General features: G+C 46.4%; 1 protein-coding gene across 2 annotated transcripts in view; it reads left to right on the forward strand.

The window, feature by feature from the left end:
• Nucleotides 1-14,942, forward strand: part of TDRD7 (tudor domain containing 7) — a 165,111-nt gene that overhangs the window by 116,693 nt on the left and 33,476 nt on the right. For both annotated transcript variants that reach the window (XM_040361045.1, XM_040361050.1), the window contains exons 10-11: nucleotides 2,396-2,598; nucleotides 2,823-2,957. In XM_040361045.1, the coding sequence (XP_040216979.1) occupies nucleotides 2,396-2,598; nucleotides 2,823-2,957 (338 nt within the window). The remainder of the gene's footprint in view (nucleotides 1-2,395; nucleotides 2,599-2,822; nucleotides 2,958-14,942) is intronic.

The raw sequence follows: 14,942 nt of genomic DNA on the forward strand, positions 1-14,942 counted from the left end.
TGCCGGGTGGACGTCCTTTTATGTGCCCGGCGCATCGCTGAGATGCCGATGCGCGTGCCTGGCAGCCGCGATGTCCGCCAGGTACCCGCGATTGGCGGTGACAGCAGGGACGTGTAGCTCGGTGTGTAAACACAGAGCTCCACGTCCTGTCAGGGAGAGAGGAGACCGATGCTGTGTCCCTAGTACATAGGGACACAGCATCGGTCACCTCCCCCAGTCAGTCCCCTCCACACATGCATAGTTAGAACCCAGGGAATACATTTAACCCCTTCCCCACCCCCTAGTGTTAACCCCTTCCCTGCCAGTCACATTTATACAGTAATTGGTGCATTTTTCTAGCACTGATCGCTGTATAAATGTGAATGGTCCCAAAATTGTGTCAAGTGTCCGATATGTCCGTCACAATATCGCAGGCCTGACAAAAAAATCACAGATCGCTGCCATTACTAGTAAAAAAATAAATCATAAATCTATCCCCTATTTTGTAGGTGCTATAACTTTTGCGCAAACCAATCAATATACGCTTATTGCAATTTTTTTTTTTTTTTTTTTTTAACAAAAATATGTAGAAGAATACGTATCAGCCTAAACCGAGGAAAAAAAAAATATATATATATATATATATATATATATATATATATATATATATATATATATATATTTTTTAAATAGCAATATTATAACAAAAAGTAAAAAATATTGTGTTTTTTTTCCCAAATTTCTTTGTGTATAGCGCAAAAAATAAAAATTGCAGAGATGATCAATTACCACCAAAAGAAAGCTCTCTTTGTGGGAAAAAAAATTATAAAAATATAATTTGGGTACAGTGTTTGACCGCGCAATTGTCATTCAAAATGCGTCGGCGCTGAAAATTGGTCTGGGCAGGAAGGGGGTTTAAGTGCCCAGTAATGAAGTGGTTAATCAGTTCCCAACATCGTGGATGCACACAGGGAACAGCAATATAGAAAAAAGGGACCGAACACACAACATCTAGTATTTGGATCTATATTTATTTATTTATTTATTTTCTGCTAAAAAAAAAATCTGGCCATTTGGTATATAAGCCGACACAAATGTACAAGTTTATAGCAGCTATATTGAACAGAGAGCACTAGATATTGTGTATTCTGTCCCTGTCTTATATATTGCCATTCCCTGTGTGCATCCCGCCATGTTGGGAATCGATTAAAGAAAATGGATAGCACGCCATACAGACAGGGTTACATCCCTTAAAGGGAACCACTTTATGACTCACTGGTAAAACGGGAGTCCTAACATGAGGTGAGTGGAAGATGGCACGGGCACTTTAAGAATTTCATTCTTCTATGTAGTTTTATGCGTCGTGGTGGATCATTAACCACTTGCTTACTGGGAACTTTTACCCACTTCCTGACCAGGCCAATTTTCGGCTTTCAGTACCATCGCACTTTGAGGCTGGGTTCACACTGGTGCGATGCAGGGGAGACCAGTGAATCCTGTATTTAATCACCACTGTGTTTTGTTTGTTTTCCAAAAAACTGAACATTTTGGGGGGCAAAATGTTCTAATTTGTTATGAAATTTTGCAAATCGGTAATTTTTCTTCATTGAGGGGCACTGGTGAGGCTGCATTGACGGGTGACATTGATGGGACCAATGTCCCTGTAACTGAAGCCTGTTATCGGCTTTCTTCTTTTCTCCTCATGCTGTCAGGGCCGCTGTGATTGGCCCTTTACCCCGATCTGTGATCCGCGTAGTCCAAAGGACTCGACGATCACAGCGTGCCACATGAGCAGCTTGATCACAGGAGGACGTCTATGGAAAGTTTCCCGCCGCTCGAAGCCCACGCTGTAGTCTTTCGGCTATAGCGTGGGCAGAAAGTGGTTAAAAATCATTTGACCATGTTTGATATTTTTGAGATATATGGACACTTTGCACTTTTTGTATGATATTTTGGCCATTTTAGCACTTAAGCAGCTTTATATTATGTGTGTTTGGCTGCACTATTAGCAGATTTAGTGTAATATTGAGAGTGGAGTGAAAACACATGGCAGTGTGAGCAGCGACCTGTGTATTTTTATATTTGTATTGGTATATCTTTAACTTCATGTTAGGAAGAGGATGGTTGTGCTAATTAGGATTCATTTTTTAACATTCTGGTAATTTTGGCAACTTTGGTCTTTACTTTAGAACATGCTAAAGGAAAGCTTGTACCAACTAGTAAGCTACCAGTCACACACAGTCTGAAATATGGTCTGTGAATATCTGTGTTCAGAAAAGCCATAACATAGCCTTTTCTACCATGTTACTGAAATTTGTTTTATTTACCTTATTAATGTCGCCCATTCGGAATAACAAATATTTGACAGACATTTCATACATTGTTTTTTTTGTATTTTATTATTGTATATTTATAGGCTTGGATGCTTTCTGTGATGATCCTGTGCTAGTGAAAGCAGTAGAGTCTAAAGCATGCGGTAAAATTCTTGCGATAGAGATACTGCAAAAGACAGAAAAGCCTCTTGTCATACTCTATGATACATCGGGAGATGATGACATAAATATAAATTCCATCTGTCTGAGGGAATTATGCGATCACTCTCTAAGCGTACAGTTGAAGGTAAGTGATCGAACCTGGTTGTGGACTCGTTTATAAAAAAAAATTCTGTAACTGGTATGTCCAGAAGGTTGCCATAATTGGTGGTGTTGAAAGCTTACTACAGTTTTTTAGTTTAGTTCCGAAAATATAATGGTTTCAGCTTGCTTCATAATATCTTTGTAAAAAAACTAAAACGTGTTTTTGTTTGCAAACACAAATGTTTTTTTTTTTTTGTTTTCTCTCAGGTGAATTCTTCCTACTCAAATGTAATTGTGACAAATGTTTGTTCTGATGGTACCTTATTTTGTCAAATCCCATCAAAGGGCCTCACCAAATTATATGAAACTTTGCAGAAAGTTGAAAGCTACTTTGATTCTAAGGTATGCTAATGTTGTAGTATGCTTTATTAATACCTTTTAGCCTAAGTTCACACTGATGCGATGTGATGTAGTACGAATTTAATGCTGTTTTTTTTGGTTTTTTTTAATCTGTGAGAGGTGCGAATTTCAGGAGTTTTGGACATGGCTGCAATTTATGTCCAATTAAATCATGTTAAAAAAAAAAGTGACTTCCTGTGTACTTCCTAAACCTTTGTGGGGGAAAAAAATAGTAGTGGTTTGTTTGTAAAGTCGTTTGGTGTGTTTGTGTTTCAGCCCTTTATGCTCTTGGTTATGGCAGCAGTTGCTACTGCTGCAGCCTTGATAGAGAGGGAGGAAAATAGGAGGATGACAAGAAGATACTGGGTCCATCCAGTTGTAGCAAATAGGGAGGAGCATGGACAGTTCAGGGTCATATATCATGAACTCTGCACACATGAAGAGAAGTATTTCAACTACACATGAATGTCAGTGAGCAGGTGAGTAAATATGAGAGAGATAGTGTCACCTCTTTCATATGCTGTCTATAGGGGAGAGTCAAGTCCTTAAACCGCCCAACCGTGAGGGGCAAAGATTGGGGTTTTAGACCCTGCAACCAGGATCGGCAGATAACAATAGCACAGCGGGGAGATCGCCGCACTAATATCGCTAATGTTAATATGGTGAACTGCATGCCCCAGTGGGCTGAAAGTAAAAAAAAGCCTCTTTGAGAGTCCCTTGTTGCTGCTTATGTGCAATGTTGTCTTTTTGGTTGCAGGTTAAGTTCACAGGGCCTCTGAGTTGGCTGCACTTCCCTACAGAAAACCTTTTTCCTAGTGGTTCATCAGAAAAAAGTGATTTTAAGGCCTCGATCTTCTCTTTAACCTAAAGTGGTTTCTTCATTCAACCAGAATCGGGTTATGTTTAACATCTTTTTGTCCTAATCTTAACCGATTGCCGACCGCGCACTGTTAGAATCACACACACGCACATATATGTATGCGCGTTTCTGTTTTTCTTGGTAGCGGATGCGCACGTGCTGGCCTGGCTGCGTGGTCATTGGTTCCATTACATGCCTATCACCGGTCCCGGGCTATGGATTATTCACCGATCATCTGAGCGTAAGACAGGACAGAGATCTGTGTATGTTTAAACAAATCTCCCTCCAGATAGCGGGGATATGTGGCTTTTTTGTCTCCCTGCAAGGCAGGGAGTAAAAGACCGTCACATCCCAGAGTAAAAACACCTCACAATAAACGCATAAAGACTTGCTAGGCACACAGTTAACCCTTTGATTGCCCCAGATGCCCCTTCCTGCCAAGTGCCATTAGTACAGTGATAGTGAAGTTTATTAGAACTGGTCACTGTATTAGGTTTACTGGAGATGTCAGCGGCAGTTAGTACCCACCCAGTGTGAGTTTGCCCGTCGCGCTACTGCAGTCCTGCTAGAAGTCGCTGATCACCACCATTGCTAGTATTAAAGAAAATGGAATTCCAACATACAGTATCTCACGAAAGTGAGTACACCCCTCACATTTTTGTCAATATTTTATTATATCTTTTCATGTGACAACACTGAAGAAATTACACTTTGCTACAATGTAAAGTAGTGAGTGTACAGCTTGTATAACAGTGTAAATTTCCTGTCCCCTCAAAATAACACAACGCACAGCCATTAATGTCTAAACCACTGGCAACAAAAGTGAGTACACTCCCTAAGTGAAAATTTCCAAATTGGGACCAAAGTGTCAATATTTTGTGTGGTCGCTATTCTTTCCCAGCACTGTCTTAATCTTCTTGGGCATGGAGCTCACCAGAGCTTCACAGGTTGCCACTGGTGTCATCTTTAACTCCTTCATGACGACATCACGGTGCTGGTGGATGTTGGAGACCTTGCGCTCCTCCACCTTCCGTTTGAGGATGCCCCATTGATGCTCATTAGGGTTAGGTCTGGAGACATGCTTGGTCAGTCCATCACCTTTACCCTCAGCTTCTTTAGCAAGGCAGTGGTCGTCTTGGAGGTTTTTGAGGTCGTTGTGTTGGAATATTGCCCTGAGACCCAGTCTCCGAAGGGAGGGGGATCGATCTCTGCTTCAGTATGTGACAGTACATGTTGGCATTCATGGTTCCCTCAATGAACTGCAGCTCCTCAGTGTGGACAGCACTTGTGCAGCCCCAGACCATGACACTCCCACCACCACTATTCTTGACTGTAGGCAAGACACACACTTGTCTTTGTATTTCTCACCTGGTTGCCACCACACGTGCTGAACCAAATACGTTTTTCTTGGTCTCATCAGACCCACAGGACATGGGTCCAGTAATCCGTGTCCTTACTCTGCTTGTTTTCAGCAAACTGTTTGCGGGCTTTGTTGTGAATCATCTTTAGAAGAGGCTTCCTTCTGGGATGACAGCCATGCAGACCAATTTGATGCAGTGTGCGGAGTATGGTTTGGGCACTGACAGGCTGACACCCCACCCCTTCAACCTCGACAGCACTCGTATGTCTGTCTATTTCTCAAAGACAACCTCTTGATATGACACGGAGCACGTGAAGTTCTTTGGTCAACCAAGTTCTGAGTGGAACCTGTCCTGTTAAGCTGCTATATGGACTTGGCCACCATGCTGCAGCTTAGTTTCAGGGTCTTGGCACTCTTCTTAAAGCCTAGACCAGGGGTATTCAACCTGGGGCCCTCCAGCTGTTGCAGAACTGCAAGTCTCACCATGCCTCTGGGAATAATTTTAGCTGACAGCCTTGCAATGCCTCATGGTAAATGTAGTTCCACGACAGCTGGAGGGCCCCAGGTAGCCTACCCCTGCACTAGACCATCTTCATGTAGAGCAACAATTTTTTTTTTTTTTTTCAGATCCTCAGTTTTGTTATGAGGTGCCATGTTAAACTTCCAGTGACCAGTATGAGAGAGTGAGTGTGATAACACCAAATTTTAACACCCCTGCTCCCCATTCACACCTGAGACTTTGTAACACTAAAGGCCCGTACACACGATTGGATTTTCCAGCGGGAATTGTGTGATGGCAGGCTGTTGTCGGAAAGTCTGACAGTTTGTATGCTCCATCGGACAATTGTTGGATTTTCCTCCAACAAATGTTGAATAGCATGCTTTAAAATTTTCCGACAACAAATGTGTGGTCGGATTATCCGATCGGGTGTACAGAAGTCCATCGGCCAAAACTCCAAAGTACAAACAAGCATGCTCGGAAGCAATGCTAAACATAACACAACATTAGCAGAAGTTTCCCAAAGGGTGGCCCTAAAGAGCTGAAAAACACATAATTTCATGTTTGTTGGCTGACAATTCTTTGCTGTTTGTATGCAAGACAAGTTCATGGTCAACGCCCTTCGGACAAAAGTCCTATGCGTTGTCTGCAGAAAATCCGATCGTGTGTACCAGGCTTTACGAGTCACATGACACTGGGAGGGAAAATGGCTAATTGGGCCAAATTTGGAAATTTTTACTTGGGTGTACTCACTTTTGCTGCCAGCAGTTTACACATTAATGGCTGTGTTGTTATTTTGAGGGAACAGCAATTTTACACTGTTAAACAAGCTGTACACTCACTACTTTACTCGCATTGTAGCAAAGTGTAATTTCTTCAGTGTTGTCACATGAAAAGATAGAATAAAATATTAAGACCCCTTTCACACTCGCAGCGTGGCCGCATTAATGGGCGGTGGAGGAGCTGTGTATACATCGCTCTTAAACTGCTCCAAAGATGCTTCTTGCAGGACTTTTTCTAACGTCCTGTTAGTGCACCACTCCAGTGTGAAAGCACTGTGGCTTTCACACTGGGGCTGCAGGGAAGGCATTTTTTCAGGCGAGATTTTAAGCCCTTTAACGCCTCCAGTGTGAAAGGGGTCTTACAAAAATGTGAGGGGTGTACTGACTTTTGTGAGATACTGTATATACCGTCATTTGTAGACCCTTTTCATGAAGACCCATATACACTTTTTTTTTTTTTTTACCAAAGACATGTAGCAGAATACGTTTAAGTGCAAAGAGTGGCCTGGTGATGGGGGGGGGGGGGGGCACAGGGAGCTGAAATGGTTAAAAGAAAAGAGTGGGCATTTTTATTTCTTTTTTGTAAATCCTATTTATCTTGGTTGATGCAGCATCGGTCCGATGCTGCATCTGTCCCCCGCTGACGCTAAACACCACTGATCGCTTGGTTCTCATTGTTCCCGCAGCAGAGAGCTGGCGACTCAGTTTGTGCTCTGCCCTAAAGCCACTGGAGCATGGGCCTTGGAGGGGTGGCAGTGGAAGGTTTAGGCCAGTGACGGCGACCCTTGGCCCCCCAGATGTTTTTGGAACTACATTTCTCATGATACTCAACTACACTGCAGAGTGCATGAGCATGATGGGAAATGTAGTTCCAAAACATCTGGGATGCCAAGGTTCACCATCATTGGTTTAGGCTGTTAGAGGCTGAGCCGGGTACCGTTCTAGGCATTTGGGCAGATCCCCGAACATATGGTTCCGATTTTTCCTGAGCCCAGCGTCCGCCGACTGTCAGCTGAAAACGGGTCACTGTAGTGCAAAACGATCTTCACTCCTGTGATCCACATGAGAAGTACAGAGAAACTAGCTTTGGCTGTACTTTCCTTTAAGCATCCTAGGGTGCTTCAACTTTGGAAGATGTTTGAGCTTATTGAATTTATCTACAGTCTACAGCTTTGTTTTTATATTTTGAACAAGGCAGCCATCAGAAATGTTGTAGCCCCTTACGCAGCTTTAGGCCTGGGCCTCCAGGGCCTGGACACTAATATTCCCCAGCGTCCAAACACTGGCTGTTCCACTGAATCTGCCCACTGGCCATCCCACCTCTTTTTATCTCTTCATATGGTTTTACTGCATTTAGAGGGCAGATCAAGAGCAGCTGATGTTTTTTTCTTTCTTCTTCTTTTGTCATGAAGGGCCCCTTCCTTCCGAGCCCTGTGGCGGAACACCATGGTACAGTTGCAAGTGCAACTCATTTTATGTTTTATTACTTTTTACCATTTTGTTTTTAGTAGCCCTGTAGGGTGGCTTTGATGTATTAGGAGTCTGCCCCCCCCCCCTTTCCTGATAACAGCCCTGATTTTGAGGACTTGTTTGTTCTACCTGAAGGTCCCTGTTGCAAATGTCAGGCTGATTCTTAATCTGCTATTTCTTGGTGGTGTCGTCGGCCTCTGATATCATGGGGTAAGGTTCCTTCATTACTGGTCAAGGCCCCTTCCACCAGGCGTGTCATCACATCTTTGGTATATCAGCATCAAGGTTCTGTTCTGTTCAAGTTTTTAATGTTGCATCCTTCTCTTCACAATTTCTAAATATTACTAGGTAGATGTTCACAATCCTGCAGAAGTCCGTTTTGGGGAAAAAGGTCTTGCAGGCAGTTTTGTATTGGGTTCCCCTATTCTTATTTGGTGTTTGGACATTTTCAGTTCCAAATGCCAGACTGGCTTCCACTTCCACTAGGGACGAGCCCTACATTAAATGGAACACGCAATTTACTATTCAAATATGTTCTTAGTCTCCTCTCGTTGACCTAACTGCTTTTTGCATTCACTTTGTTTGCAGCCATTATTGGAGTACATGTATATCTGTTGGTGTTACTTCTCAGTTATCGTACTCACTGCTGCACTGGGTGCAGGGCCTGTGTTGGATCTTACAGTACTGGCTTCTGCTTAATATGTTCTCATCCAGTCCACAGCCATGGCTGCCCAGAGTGGAGAGGGTCCATCTGCCTACAGTCGGGCAGTGGGCATTGTAGTGTTGATCGAATAACAGTTTGAGCTATATGTCCATTGAATATTCTTTCTGTTTTTGTTGCATTTACTTCACCGTTTGTTTTATTGAGTGTATGACTTCCATGTTACCACTTACGAGATGGCTTTAGTTGGGAGTGGGGTGTCTCATTCTGAGCCATTTCCAACCTTTCTCCCACGTAGGCATGTACCCACCTGGCCAGTGAGCCACCAAATCATGAGTGCCTCAAGAGTATATTCCTCAAGAGTAGCCTTCCACAAACCCTGATTCATTTTTAATTCATCAATCACTAATTCCTACTGTCCAGGGGACTGCTATAGGAACTCTTGTTGCCTCCAACCGTGCTCCTATTTCTCTGTAAATAGATCTGGCATATTTGCCAACCACGCCTTGGTTTTGATGGCTTAACAGCTCCTTTCTAAAAAAGGAGATCCTGGCCACAAGATTGGCGCTGCATGTTCCTGACATTGTCCCTTTTGGATCTGGTCAGATTTGTGCTTTCGCTAGAAGCAAGGGGTAACACTACCAAGGCCCTTGTTGTCATCCAGGCTGCCCACTCCAAGAAGATCCTTCTCTATCGACCAAAATTTTGATTGGGTGAACTGGGCATTTCTTGATAAGATTCTGCAGTATTTAGTAGAGTTGTACCGATACTAGTATCAGTATCGGGACCGATACAGAGCATTTGCGCGAGTACTTGTACTCGCGCAAATGCTGCCGATACCCTGTCCGATACTGACAAGAGAGCGGAGAGCGGGGTGGAGAGCACTGATGGCTCCAGCACAGGTGGCTCTGAGCGCTTATACACAGCCTTCTCCTCATCCATGGAGCCGGGGAGAGAAGGGGGGGGATCCCGGACACACATTACCCCTCGGGTCACCTTGGCTGGAGTCACTACAGCAGCCATACAAGTCCTCCAGTTCCCAGCACAGCGCCTCCACACCGCCCGGCATCCCAACTCCATGACGGGCACACACCCAGACCCCGCTCACTCCTCCACAGGGGAAGACTATCCTAGGAACACCAAGTCCCGCAAACCCATGCCGTACGGCTCTTAGGGGTGAAAGGTGAGCGCGGACCGCCCACTGCTGACATCAGCACCTGTGATTGGTTAGCCGTGCTTAACTCTGAATGGCGGCAACAAGGACGAGGATCGTCTTCCTGTTTATGTGGCTGCGGTGAGGTAAGAACGTGTCACTGGATAAGTGTGTGTGTGTGTGGGGCACCAGGGTGGGCACTCACCCTCTACACCCCTCCTTCACTTTATTCTCCATATGTGTGTATGGGGGAGAGAGTACATTACCCCAGGAAGAACGACTGCTCTCCACATACCGGCATCCCCCACTGCTCCTCCTATCTCCTACAGGCCTACCAATCACTGTGTAGTGCCAGGCCTGCCTGGGGAAAGCCAATGCTGGCTGTGAACATCTCATTTGTACTTTATTATAACTTTACACTAAACAATTTGTACAATTCTGATTTCTTCTAATCATACACTATATAAAACCTGATTTCTTCTAATTATACACTATATACAATCTTCCCACTGACCACCAATGTAAGGGGCATTCTTAAATTTGAAAACTGTCACGCGACATTAAAAAAAGTATCAGTAATCGGTATCTGCGAGTACATGGGAAAAAAAGTATCGGTACTTGTACTCGGTCCTAAAAAATAAATAGAACCCAACAGGGATGTCTCTTGTCCGCATTAATATTTTGATGCTAGAGCCCTTTCTTTGTAGAATTAGTGACAATCCAGAGAATGGCCCTTCTGTAGGAATACCATTTCCTGAAAAATGTGTATGCGGATGATCATCTTTTTCATCACAAACCCTGTGAAGTCCCTTCTGAGCCTTTTGACCGAATTGGAAAGCTATGTATCGCTTTCCAACTTTTGCGTAATTTCCTGAAGTCAGAGGCGTTAAACATCCCTATACCTGAATCATCTACCAGATACCACAAGAGCAACTTCCCAATGAATTGCGAGATGTCGTATATTCGATATCTGAGTACTAACCTTCCCAGGAACCTAGAAAATACTTTTAGGATCAATGTTTCACCTCTTTTGTCAGTGATCAAACAGGATCTGTCAACCTGGTAGGAGTACTTTTCATTGTTCAACAAATATTAATAAAATTAACATTTATGCACTGCATCCTGTACCATTTGCAGGCTCTTTCTGTTCGTATTCCTGAATTGTTAGAAAGCCATCAATAGAACCTTTACTCAGTTTATATGGGCTCAAAAACAACCCCAGGCACTCTCCCTTAGTCGCTCTTGTTTTTAGCTAAACTACATGGCCCTACCGAGGCTGCTGACATTTAAATAGGGTCATCAACTGGTGCTGCCATGGTCCCTTAACCACCAGAAGACTCCGCCCCCCCCTTCTGACCGGGTCATTTTTCGCTTTCGTTCATTGACGGGCACAGCAGTTTAATTCTTGACCTTGGGGTTATACCGCCACCTTCAGGAGAGGACTAGGCAGAACATGTAAATAGCAAAACTGCACAGTACTGCCCATGGGGCGGTCCTACTGGCTATAACCCCTGGCACTGCATCCAGCAGCTCAGTTTTTTTTTTTTTTTTTGCCCAGTGAAGAAGGACCTGGCTCCCGGTGGGGACCATTTGTCCCCGAGATTTTTAAATTTTTTTCTGGATTTTGATTCCTGTGATCTACGATCAACAGCTGTGCTGTTGATAGTAGACTGGATAGTAGGCTGGATAATATAGATCCTGGTAGTTTCCCCAGCCCGACCATCGAGCGTGAGCAGGCCCTAGCTACGTGTTGGGCCAGCCACAACATGCCTTGTCTGATCCAGGGTTGGAGAGCTATATGACCGGCTACTGCTGTCCGTGTCGCAGTGTGCCATGGCCGACAGCCACCCCGTACCGCTCGGGTGATGGGTCTGTCCGGAATGTGTCCAGCAGTACCCACAGGAGGGGTAAGTATGGTTTCACCTGTCTCGGCAGGCCGGAGCAGCTGTGCATTCCCTGGGTGGTCAAACTGGGGGTCTCATTCTCCTCTTCTTCTCTCCCTGTCATTTCCCTCCTCCCCATGCTTGGGCCGCTGCGCGCGGGTCTTCCGGTGGGCTCCGTGTCTGGGTGCTCGGGCTCCGCTGTTTTCGCCCTGTTTTTTTTTTCGAGGGAGGGGGTCTTTTGGTGTGCACATTTGGGAGGCCTCTGCGTGGCCGCACCATTTTTCAGTATGCTTTTATCAGGAAGTTCAGCGGCTATTTTCCTGTAGCTTTAGTCAGGAGGTCCAGCGGCCATTTTCCTGTAGCCTTGGTCAGGAAGTCCGACGGTCTTCTTTCCGGAGCCCTCAGGCTGGCTGAGGCTGGCCGGTGGCCATTTTTGCTGTTGTCCCAGCTTGGTTTTTGCCTCCTAGCGCTGGTTATCTTTCTGGAATGGCGCAAATTACACAGAACACCTCATGAGGGAAAGCGGACGGCGACATAGCACAGCACGGGCCGGGGTGGTGAGTACTGCAGGGGGCCCCTCAGACTGTGGCAGCTAGGAGGGTGGACTTTTGAGGTAACTGGCCTGCGGTCCTTGCGGGTGTCAGTCAAGTGTGGGTATCAGGACACGTACTTACCGAGACCGAGATGCTGCGGACGGCTCACCTTTGCGAACTGGCGCGAACCTTCCTCCGAGGGTGGAAACAGAGAGAGGGAAGCATCAGAAGGCACCGGAGGATAGCTGGGTAGTAGCCGAGGTGAAGATCACAAGTGTGGGATCCGGAACCACAGGATACGTTAGAAGCCGGAAGCCAATGCAAAGTCAATCAGGAGCAGGAATAAGGAAGTCCAAGAAGCAAGCCAGGTTCAGGGAACGGAGACAGCAGCAAGTCCGAGATTCAAGCCGGGATCAGGGTTCACAGAGAGAAGCGAGTCCAAAGTCCAGAGCCGGGGTCAGGGGTAAGAGAAGGCAGCAATCCGATAAACGTGCCAAGGTCAGGTATCTAGTCAAGCAATCAGGTAATCCAGGTCAAGAGGTTAGTTCAAGTGATAAAGCACATACAGGAACTGATGACAAACCAGCAATTAGCAAAGGGGAAGGGGCTGGCTTAAATAGGCCGCACTGGCCACTGATTGGTCCACAGAAGTACAGGTTCAGGACCAGGTTCCAACGGACAGCACACAGAATAGCACTGAGCAGTGGCTCAGAGACAAAAGAGCTGGGCCTGCAATGGAGAGATCCTGGGTTCGATTCCACCCAGGACCAACTGGGGAAACAGACCGTGGAAGGTCTGCGCCCTGACAGTGGGTCAGCATGACGTCAGAAGCTAGCGCTTCTTCCCCAGACATACCTGTGGTGGCAACTTGTTCCCTGCACCTGCGGTGCCTATGGCCGCTGTGTCAGCTGTCCTGGAGTTCTTCGTTGCCAGGGTGGAAGCGGTGTGCGGGCGCAAGGGGGCTAAAAAAAGCTCCGATTCAAACTCTGGCCTTGCTGTGGCACAAGGCCCTTGTTCTGACGTGTCAGAGGATGCGGTCCAGGACCATTCGGACAGTGAGGATGACTCTGTGTCCGGGTCAGCGCAGGAAAGGGCGCTTGTAGGAGCTTATCACAGCAGTGCGAGATACCCTAAAGATAGAGGATACGGCGGGGGCATCTACAGAGGTGTCGGTCCCTTTTGGGTTCCACAAGCCAGCCCGCATGGCTAAGGTGTTTCCCTGCCTAACTTACTTTGATAAGTTTGTTTACAAAGAATGGGAACGGCTGCAGCTGCCCCTTTTGAGGAGAGTTTCCTGAAGAAATGGACATCTCCACCGATTGTGGACCCCCAGGTCTCAGTCAAATAAGGTAACCACATGTTCACGGTCCATGTTCACGGTGGTGGGGTCAGCTTTGCGGCCAGTATTGGCATGTCCCTGGTGTCACAAATGCTTACTTAAAATTGTTGCATTGGGAGCTAGAAAAGCAACCGGCTTCCCCGTTCTTCGTGGAACTGGCAGACCAGTTGGTGCATGGCCTTAAGTATGTCTGTGACGCGGTCTTAGATACGCCCCCCTTGCTTTCTAGAGCCTCAGTATCTGCGGTGGTGCTCCCTCGCCTGATTTGGCTAAAATGCTGGTCTGCGGACCAGGCATCTAAGAAGGCTCTGGCAGATTTGCCCTTCCATGGAGGGTGGTTATTTGGAGCCTTGCTGAATGACATTATTAAAAATGTTACTGGAGGTAAGAGTACGCTGCTCCCTCAATCCAGAAAAGGTAAGGAGCTACGCCGTAGGCCTCGGCCCTCCTTTTCCGCTCGGGTCTGCAGGTAAGCGTTCCCATGCAGACAAGGTGCCCGCTGAGGGACAGAAGCGTCCCTTTTTTCGCAAGCCGAGCAAGTCTGCGGCTGCATGAAGGTTTGCCCCTGCCCGATTCTCGGGTGGGGTGTCGACTTCGGGAGTTTGCAGCTCGGTGGACCTCCCTCCTTTCTGACCAGTGGGTTTGTGAAGTGGTTTCATCAGGATACAAGATGGTTTCTTTCTTGTCCGCCAAACAGATTTTTTTTCCCTCCAACCTTCCTCTTTTCCCGTCGCGTCGGGGGGGCCCTGTTTGGGGCAGTACAAGACCTGCTGAGGCGTGGGGTGATAGTACCTATCTCGTCGCCGGAAAGGTTTCGGGGATTTTACTCCAATCTGTTTGTAGTCCCAAAGAAGGAAGGGGTCCGTCTGATCCTGGATCTCAAGGCCCTCAACTGCTTTGTCAAAGTACAAAGGTTCAGGATAAAATCTGTTCACTCTGTGGTCGCTGCACTCCATCCAGGGGATTTTCTGACGTCCTTGGACATTAAGGACGCATACTTGCATGTCCCCATAGTTTTTTGCGGTCGGGGACGGGCACTACCAATTTGTAGCTCTTCACTTTGGCCTGGCGCCGGCACCAAGGGTTTTCACCAAGGTGCTCGCCCCGATTCTGGCTTTGCTGAGACAGCGAGGTATCGCAATCGTGGGCTATCTGGACGAACTCCTTAGAGCAGCTTCCGCCATAGGGGAAAATGTGGCTATCGCCAGTCAGATTCTGCAGGAGTTTGGTTGGGTACTGAACCCCCAGAAGTCGGTGCCGACTCAACGCCTGGAGTACCTGGGCTTGATTCTGGACTCCTCAGAGATGAGTTTTTCTCCCTTCAGAAAAACTGCAGGCTGCGGTTAAGCTGTTGGCGTCCCGCAGGTGGTCGTCACTGCGCTTTTGCATGCGAGTCCTGGGTCTCATGGTGGCCACTTTCGAGGTGGTACCGTATGCTCAATTTCACAC

The sequence above is a fragment of the Rana temporaria genome, chromosome 1 (genome assembly GCF_905171775.1).
Source record: "Rana temporaria chromosome 1, aRanTem1.1, whole genome shotgun sequence".
Classification (NCBI taxonomy): domain Eukaryota; kingdom Metazoa; phylum Chordata; class Amphibia; order Anura; family Ranidae; genus Rana; species Rana temporaria.